At 40.8% G+C, this 9,115-nt stretch overlaps 1 protein-coding gene across 8 annotated transcripts in view; it reads right to left on the bottom strand.

The window, feature by feature from the left end:
- Positions 1-309: 309 nt before the first annotated feature.
- The window catches only part of Kcnma1 (potassium calcium-activated channel subfamily M alpha 1), a 740,126-nt gene continuing 731,320 nt past the window's right edge, over positions 310-9,115 (bottom strand). For 2 of the 8 annotated variants that reach the window (XM_057786232.1, XM_057786234.1), the window contains one exon: positions 310-9,094. In XM_057786232.1, coding sequence (XP_057642215.1) covers positions 8,940-9,094 — 155 coding nt within the window. In that variant the 3' untranslated portion in view covers positions 310-8,939. The remainder of the gene's footprint in view (positions 9,095-9,115) is intronic. The other 6 variants (XM_057786233.1, XM_057786235.1, XM_057786236.1 and 3 more) reach the window with 3 other exon arrangements.

The following is a 9,115-nucleotide window of genomic DNA, read 5'->3' as shown; positions in this document are numbered from 1 at the left end:
GAACTATAGGCCAAACAATGTTGTAATTAATATAGTTTCTGTGTGATTATTTGGGTCTGGGCAGCTGGGAAATGAACAAGCAGTCTCTGATTATAGACACCAGCAGTCATCCCTCCTCAGGACTGCACATGGAAGTGTTGGGCAGCACCCTGGATCACCCTTGCAACTGTAGAGGCAAGTTACTGGCTTGCAACAATTTTACCTTCATCTTCATAGGGGGTGGGAGGTTATATAAGAATGTTGACACCACACCCTCCCCATACCCTCATGTGACAGTTACAAAGACACAAGAAATACTCCGTATTTTAGAACACAAATACATAAATTTTTAATCTGCGAAAAATACAAAATGAAACCATGTACAAGTTATGTACAAACCCTTTTTACAAGACAAGAGAGTTATCACTGGTTGTCACAGATGACAGAGTTGGGAAGGTCATTTCAGAGCACCAGCATTTATTCTCTTCTCCAGTTCTTGTCTGGTCACCTAATTCATCATAGCCACAGTCACCATGCCAGCAATCAGTATGTGAAAGACAGATGAACAAACCACGCTCTTTTCCCTTAATGAACATGTAGGTTGACCTCTGCATATGTGTACCTCCATATATGTAAACCACTGAATTGCTTTTTTTTTCTTTGTCCCCTGAAGAAATCCCAAATGAAGGTTTTGGTGTTCAGTGGGGGAATAGTCTCTTTCCAGCATCTGCATAGTGGGACATGAGCCAGACACTTTACGCAGGATGTGATTGTACCACCTGGGAATGGAAGGTTCTTAATTAGGATTTCCAGGCAGATCTGGGTTTATGTTTGAAATGTTGCAGTTCTGTCTGATCAAATAGTGGAAGGAAAAGAAGAACCGAGGTTTTGGGGTGGGAAAGACTCTGGTTTAGTGTAGACTTCTGGCTTGATTTGTCTCATTGTAGGGGCTCTATTCCCTAATGACTAACTCCTCAAACTGACCCTGGATCCCAAGGGCAGGAAGCTCTGGGTTGCTTTGGCAGGCACATGTGATGTGTATGTATATTTCCATCTAAGACTCTAAACAATAGGCCTGTTACTGTATCCTAAAACAGGCCCTGGAGAGCGTGGGGGAGGTCAGCTTTGGAGAACAAGAAGAAACACAGAAGTTCCTTAGGGGATAAACAGGGGGAAAATCTTTTCATTGTAACTACCTAGAAATAAGATCAGTTTTCACCTGGGCAAAAAGCTCTGCTGTACACCCTGGTCCAGGAAAGCCATCAGAGCAAGATGACCTTAGGATTTTGTGTATTAAGCCTTTTGCAACTAGAGGGGTCTGGGTGTTCTATGCATGAGGGATGAAGAGCAATGGATGCCATGAACTGATGAAAGGAGAGATCAACTCATGACCCCTCTTGTTGTGGACGCTTCAGAAGGCTTGCTGTGGCCTAGATGCCCTGTATATCCTCCATTTCTATGGCGTACAATGTGACATAGAGTGGCCTGGTAGTTTCCCACCCAATATACTACTCAGGGCAACCACAGGAGAAAAAGACAAGGGGGAAAATGATCCTTTCAGTCTGCCTCATTACTTCTGAGTCACCATTTCAGATACCCTTCATCTCAACCCTCATGGATGCCTCTTTCTATCTTTAAATACCTTTCTGTTTTCCATTCTCCAAACACTTAATGGATTTGTCTTAATTGCATCTACTTGATTTGTTCCTTTGAGCCTCTGAAAACTCGGTTATAACCCCAGACAGATCTACTCACCTGTCATCTAAACCTATACTTTGTCCTTTATTGAACTTAAACATGCTACTCCCTTTATAAGTATCTGGTTTGTGGGTGGCAGGGAGGGGCTTCCATAGGGCCAGGGATTCCCAAAGCATCTTCTCAACTCTGGCTGCATCCTCAGCCCAGGACAACTTCCTGGTGGGGAAGGACCTCTCTCCTGCCTTGTATCAGGAAGAAAGAGTGCATTTCTCAGCTTCCTGAGTTCATGTCACATTCTTATCATCTCCTCGTCTTCTCTGTCCCTCAGCATTGTCCTGTCCTTGGGGTCTGCAGTAAGCATTTCCTTTACAAAGAATCTGTCACTCGTACCCAGCCATAGAGGCTAATTCAGACTTCCAAAGCAGTTACAATCCATGATATTTATTTGCCATGCACATTGCATTTACTGAAAAAAGTCTGTATCGGATGCTGTTGTTTATGGCATGTCTTCTGTTCCAAAGAAGAGACACAAGTTGTCCAGCAACAAGTGCACAGGGACTCCTTGGTAAACTAATGAAATCACTGATCCATCCATATTTCTGCATGAGCTGGGATGTTGCCCCTCATCTTACCTGACTCTGAAACCCCATCTATTCCACAAAGCTTAACCTTATATTTCAAACCATAATACTGTCTGTTCCTTCCACTCCTGCTCTATTGGAAGAGTGGTGTATACACGCTTACTCTTTCTCTGCTGGCTCTTTAGGGCTTCCTTTAAAGCTTACCACAAGTAAGATTGTGACATACTCTTTCCTCCAGCCTGAACCATTCCTCTAACTGGTGTTGTCTACTAATTCCAAGTTACTGATTTACCTGACACAATGCTTTCATAATATTGCAAGTGGGAAGTCCTGCGTTCTTGATTGTCCTATGATTTGTTGGCAGTCTACCAGATGTTCTTATTTTATAATGTCTATAAAATGGTATAGCCAGCAGGTTTCTTTAAAACAATCTGAAAAATCTGTTCCTTCCCCTTAATCTATGTGGAGGATCTACTACTGATATTCTAGTAACTGGCTACCGCAGGGCTGGTGTATGCCTGCCAGGGAGATAATGTATGAAGGAGGCTGTTCTGCTTGATGAGCTGTTGTTGAGTGCAACCCATAGGACTTCACAATGCTGACAGAATGTTCAGTTGGGCAGCCTACATTTCTGGGATACCTTCCAAGAAGAACCGAATATCTCAAAAGCTTCATTCCCAAAAGGGCGCCATCATCCCTGCCCATCACTCTTTGTTCAGACCTTTCAGTGACGCTCTCTGACTTTTTAAATCAATTCTCTACTTAATTATTTTTTATTTTATGTTCATAGGTGTTTTGCCTGCATGTGTATCTGTGTGATGGTGTCAGAAGCCCTGGAACTGGAGTTATAGACTGGTGTGAGCCACCATGTGAGTGTTGGGAATTGAACCCAGGTCCTTTGGAAGAGCAGCCAGTGTTCTTAACCACTGAGTCATGCCTCCAGCCCCAAAGCTCTACTTTAATGTGGCTCTTTAACTACCTTACTTTCTATCGTCTTCCATGAAGTCTTGTCCTAGTTTTTCTCAGCTTGTGGACATAGACTTACTACCAAAGGTAAGTTTCTCACATATCAAAATCACCCTGTTTATTATTATAACCCCTTAAGTTTCTTCTCACTGGAAAATCCTCAGGATCCTCGTGCCATCAGTCAAACCACATATTTCCTATTGGACAGCCTCCACAGTCCATCTAAGAATGGGTTGCTATCATTTTCCCCGTTTCTGGTTAAGGGAAGGGATTCTTCCCAATCCTAGGCACTGCCTCTTGCCTGGCTTCTTAAAGTGTCAGATCTGTCTCCTTTTGTTCTCTGTAACTTTTTCACTGACACCCAGAGTTACCCTCTTTTAGGCCCATTTTCATGCTCAAAACCACAGTTTAAAAGGGATAGTCTAGAACAGAGAGTCTAATTAGAATCATTTCTGCCTCAAGCCATGTGAGACTGGAATATTGAGGAGCTCCTAAGTACTGTAGGGCTAAAGGCCTTTGGCCACCTAGGTCCCTTTCTTAATATTTTTACAAATCACTCTTATCATTGGTATTGGAATATAAAATTTAAGATGTCTTCTACATTGTCTTATTTTAATGGTAATCTTGGAATAATTAATAGCTAGTAACACATGGGTAACAACCAGTTAGGATAAATTTGACTTAAACAACCTTAATATTCAACTAGAATATCTACATTTCTGTGATTCCCTTCCAGAAATAACTGAACATCTCAAAATCTTCAGTCCCCAAAGGGTACAATCACTGCTCATCACTCTGTTCAGAACTTTCAGAGACTCTGACTTTCTATTTATTTGTTCCTTAAACAAATAAATCCAAAGGGGTCATCATTTTCTGAAGTAACCATGGGATTTAAGTGAGAAATTATTCTGTTTCATAAAGAAAAACACTCGTTAAGAGCAGAGGCAGAAAAGGAAAGTTCAAAGTAATTTCTCAGTTCCTCTAAGTTTCAAAAATGATGGCTCAAGCCTTTAGTAGTAAGGGTGACTGTGTCAGTGATTTTACCACTGTCCCAAAGGCAGAAAATATGAATAAAATAAAAAATGAGAAGATCTGGAGCTGGAACTCAATGTTCAATGAATTTGTGTGATCTCTTGGTAGTCAAGATTTTGCCTAGTCAATTAACTATACTGTTTACCTTTGAGCTCAAAGAAAATTAATGGGAATAATAGCAGGAAAGTAGGAGTGTCCAAACTCTCTCTACATGCTATTGGGCTAGAGATGAAGAGACTAGCGAAAACTGTGCTGGACCAGGAGACAAGGAAGGAGAGGAGTGAGGCTGCAAAGAGAATCCCAGAACCAACAAAACCAGCTCATCAATGATGGAGGTGGATGTTATTATATGATAGAGGTGGGTGTGATGTTACGATAGAGGTGGGTGTGATGGTATGATGGGGTGTATGTGATGGGATGATGGAGGTGGGTGTGATGAGATGATGGAGGTGGATGTCATGGGATGATGGAAATGCATGTGATGGGATGATGGAGGCAGACGGGATGGGATAACAAAGGTAGATGTGATATTATAATGGAGGTGGATGTCATGGGATAATGGAGGTGAATTTCATGGGATGATGGAGGTGGATGTGATATTATGATAGGGGCAGATGTGATTTTATTATGGAGGTGGATGTGATGGGATGATGGGGGTGGATGTGATGTTATGATGGAGGTGGATGTGATGGGATGACAGAGGTGAATGTGATGGGATGATGGAGGTGGATGTGATGGGATGATGGAGGTGGGTGTAGTGGTATGATGGAGGTAGATGTGATGGGATGATAAAGGTAGATGTGATGTTATGATGGGGGTGGATGTGATGCTATGATGGAGGTGGATGTGATATCATGATAGAGGTGAATGTCATAGGATGATGGAGGTGGGTGTGGTGGTATGATGGAGGTAGATGTGATGGGATGATAAAGGTGGATGTGATGTTATGATGGAGGTGGATGTGATGTTATGATGGGGGTGGATGTGATGCTATGATGGAGGTGGATGTGATATCATGATAGAGGTGGATGTCATGGGATGATGGGGGTGGGTGGTGGTATGATGGAGGTGGATATGATGGTGTGACGGAGATGAATCTGACTGTATGAAGGAGGTGAACGTGACTGTAAACATTTGCATCTCAACTCTGATAGCTTCCAAGCTGAAAAGCACAAAAATGAACCTGACTGTTCTATGTTCAGAGCAGAAAGTGGATACTGGGTTTAGCTCTGAAAGCCTATATGGGCGACAAGGTCAGAAGAGCCATGATTACAGCTCTGGAAATATTGTCTACAATGAGGCAATGTAACTACTGTCTTGTTTGTTTGTTTGTTTTTCGAGACAGGGTTTCACTGTGTAACAGCCCTAACTGTCCTGGCACTAGTTCTTGTAGACCAGGCTGGCTTCGAACTCACAGAGATCCACCTGCCTCTGCCTCCCAAGTGCTGGGATTAAAGGCGCGCACCACCACCACCCAGCCTGTAACTAATGTCTTAATTGGTCTGAAAGGGACCTTATCCAGCTCAAGGAATCACTGTCTGTGACTTAAGTCACTGAGACTTGGAGGATTTAAAGAACATTTTCATAGTTAATTGTATCTGAATACTCTTGAACTTTAAAATCAGGCACAGTTGGGGGCAATTTTTGTTTTCCATTCAAAATATCCCTAATTTCATACATTTTCTCATTCTCCATTTCAACTCAACAGAAACCACTCTAATTCCTTGATTAAAAACTACCGTCACTTAAGAAACAAACAAACAAACAAACCAAAACAAAGTGTACCTTGTAGAAGGAAGGCCAGGTTACTTAGTCACGATCAGTCTTAAACATTAACCACTTTAAGTGAATACATTCCATCTGCTTTGGAGAGGACATTTTAAAATACAGTTGATTAGACAAAAAGCACATTGCCTGCATGAGAAAGACGGTGAGGGCAATGATGGATTCATATACAGGTAGTTTCTGTTTACAAATGGCCCGATTCCCAAAGCCCTCAAGCGTCATGAATTTGCCAAGCTATCTTTTCTGAAACCCTACAAAGGGACTAGAGATCAGAGCCTTCTAATGTGGAATACACCAGGGAAGACTGCCATTGGCCCAAGGGGAATATGGTTAGAAAGACAGGTTTTTTTATTGTTTTGTTTGTTTGTTTGTTTGTTTACCTTTAGAGGATTCAAAACTCAACAAATAGAAACAAATTGGGATCGTTGGGAAATGCCTTGAGACCTCCAGTTATTTTTAATAAATGATATTTCTATTTCAATTGATTGGCCTTGAGTTTTTGACAAAGGTGCCACCACCAGGTCATTTTCTGTAACACCTTAGAATCATACTTGATTTGTTTTTCATTTATTGCTCTATCTTAGAAGAAAATAGAACTCTGTTATCATGGGTTTTGAAAGCTGCTTGGTGAACTGAAGGCGTTCCTAGCTGTAAGATACTATCATTGTAGCCATTGTGGTTTTTTAAAAAATGTTTAGATTTAAATCTCTAGCTATCATGGGAAATGAGATAGGAGTTATGCTTCTGCATAGTGTTGAGACTCTATTCTTCTAATGGAAGATTATTTACAGCAACAACATTGATTGCTGTAGAAGATCAAAGAACTAAGACAAATTCAAAGGTGGTTAGTAGGAATGAGTGTGAAGAAGAGCCTACTGTGGTTCAGGAAGGAAAGAAGAGCGTGATTGACATAAATGAACTTAGGTAACCCCAATGCAAAATCATGATGTGTAAGGAAGTTTTAACTTTCAGGAATGCTGTCAATATCCTAGTAGTGGATTCTCCTCACCAACACATTTGAGTTCTGTTGGAAACCAAGAAATGTTTATAAGCCTGAAGAATATAGACTGCTGACATCATTTTAGCCTGAGTAGACTAGTGATTGATTATAAATATTTTTGTGTTAACAATCCAATTGGACACACATTATATTCACAATACTTTTATAGAACTAATTCTACAAAATGTGACAACAGAGTAACCACAGTCCGACACGTCACTGCAGGACAATGCCTACGAGGTGGAAGCACGACTACATTGGCTCTGCAGGGAGTGGACAGAGGTGGAAGCTCATTTTGCCTACATTGGTAATTGGAGTCCTTAGTGGACATACGGTTTCATGGCGATTGCATTGCTTTGCTCTGCTCTGCTTTGTACTATCATAGCTAGGTACCACAGAGCCATGGTCATCTAAAACATCAATGGAGGAGATGTCATGGGACTTTGGGGGCTATTTTGGTTAGATTGAGGAAGTTTCCACATTTTACATTTTTAAGAAAATAAAAATCACAGTCACGCCCATGCTTCTCCAGAGACCCTGATGATCATATCAGAGGTTGATCACCGTGAAGTTGAAAGACTTTCTGAGTCATTGGAACGAAAAAGTTGTTGAGTGACTATACACTGGGCATGCATGCAACAGCAGAGATGAGACATCACAATTGCATCTGATGGCTAGAAAAATCTTTTGACCACAGGTTGAAGTGGCTGATACATTTGATTTCATTGCTGGTAATTTTCAAAGGCCTTTTTCTAACAGTCTACTGTAAGAGCATGACTTACTTTCCTTTCGGTTGGTATTGGTTTCATAAAGATTTTTAGCGAGTTTGAATGTTTTGTCCCAGCAATTCAACCAAGGAAAGCCAGCAAATGAAAATCTGAGCCAAAGACACCTCCCTGACAATGGACATTGTCTGCCGTCTAAATAAATACTGCATGCTAAGCGCTGGGTAAAACTACTCCGTGATGTTCACAAACTTTCAGGCTAATAGCTCTGAATGCGAAAAGAATTCACCAGGTCCTCCTGCAGTTGACAGAACTTGTTTGGGTGATTTAGAAGTAGGAGAGGAGGAGAGGAACAGCTTGGAGGAGGCCCCACCATGAGAACAACAAACAAGACTGCTCTTGGTGCACAACTTCCGCATTCTAGACGTGCCTGCATATTTTGAGCTGGCTGCTTAAACCTGATCTGGCAATTGCAGAAAAGCTGCAAAAAGCTCTTTCTTTTAAATATATGAACAAAGGCTATGAAATGCTGCATGAAAACTGAAACTACAGAGATCTGACTTTCAATTGTGTGGATAAATAAGTTTGATTTGCTAAGAGCTGGTGTTAAAACAGATCTAAACACGCACCCATCCGGGGAGAGGCAAATATTCACCTCTGCTCTTGGGACTTTTTTTTTTAATTTACTAAAATATGTGTGTAGATTGTTGACACCTTAAATTCTTTTAGTAATTCATTTTCCTTAATTACAAATTGGGGTGGTGACCATCATTCTCCTCAAAGAAAAAGAAAGAAAGGAGAGAAATACACATTTAAGGAATCTGGCCACTTACTCATTTTGATTTTACATTGCTGTGATATGTGGGAAGATAATCCGGCAATGAAAAAAAAGAAAAGAAAAAAATATATTTTCTTTCTAATAAATAAAAATAATTTAAAACCCTAGAAGCTATACATGACTATTTTAGTATGTTCATTTATAAATTAAATCATTTCCAAAATACATGGAAGCAATATTCAAGGCAAAGAGAAAGATCTGTCTACTTTATTTTCTTGCAAATCTTGCTTACTCTAGTGTTTCCACCAGTGATTCGGCATGGAAGAGGAAGAGAAGTCACATCACCATTATGAAGTTTGTCAGGCTTTAAAAAAATAGTTCTGGTCTCCTGGGAGTCAACATTCATCTTCAACTTCTCTGATTGGAGGGATCAAGCTGCTTGTGGATTTGTATTGGTTGATCTGGTTAGCCATGTGGGTACTCATGGGCTTGATTTGAATGTTTCTGGGATAGGCATTATCCGGTTCATCTGTAAACCATTTCTTTTCTGCTAAAGGGCAAAATGGATAGA

This window comes from Chionomys nivalis, chromosome 12, assembly GCF_950005125.1.
Source record: "Chionomys nivalis chromosome 12, mChiNiv1.1, whole genome shotgun sequence".
NCBI lineage: Eukaryota > Metazoa > Chordata > Mammalia > Rodentia > Cricetidae > Chionomys > Chionomys nivalis.
Note: the sequence above shows the minus strand (reverse complement) of the source record. Positions and strands in the feature narration are given on the sequence as shown.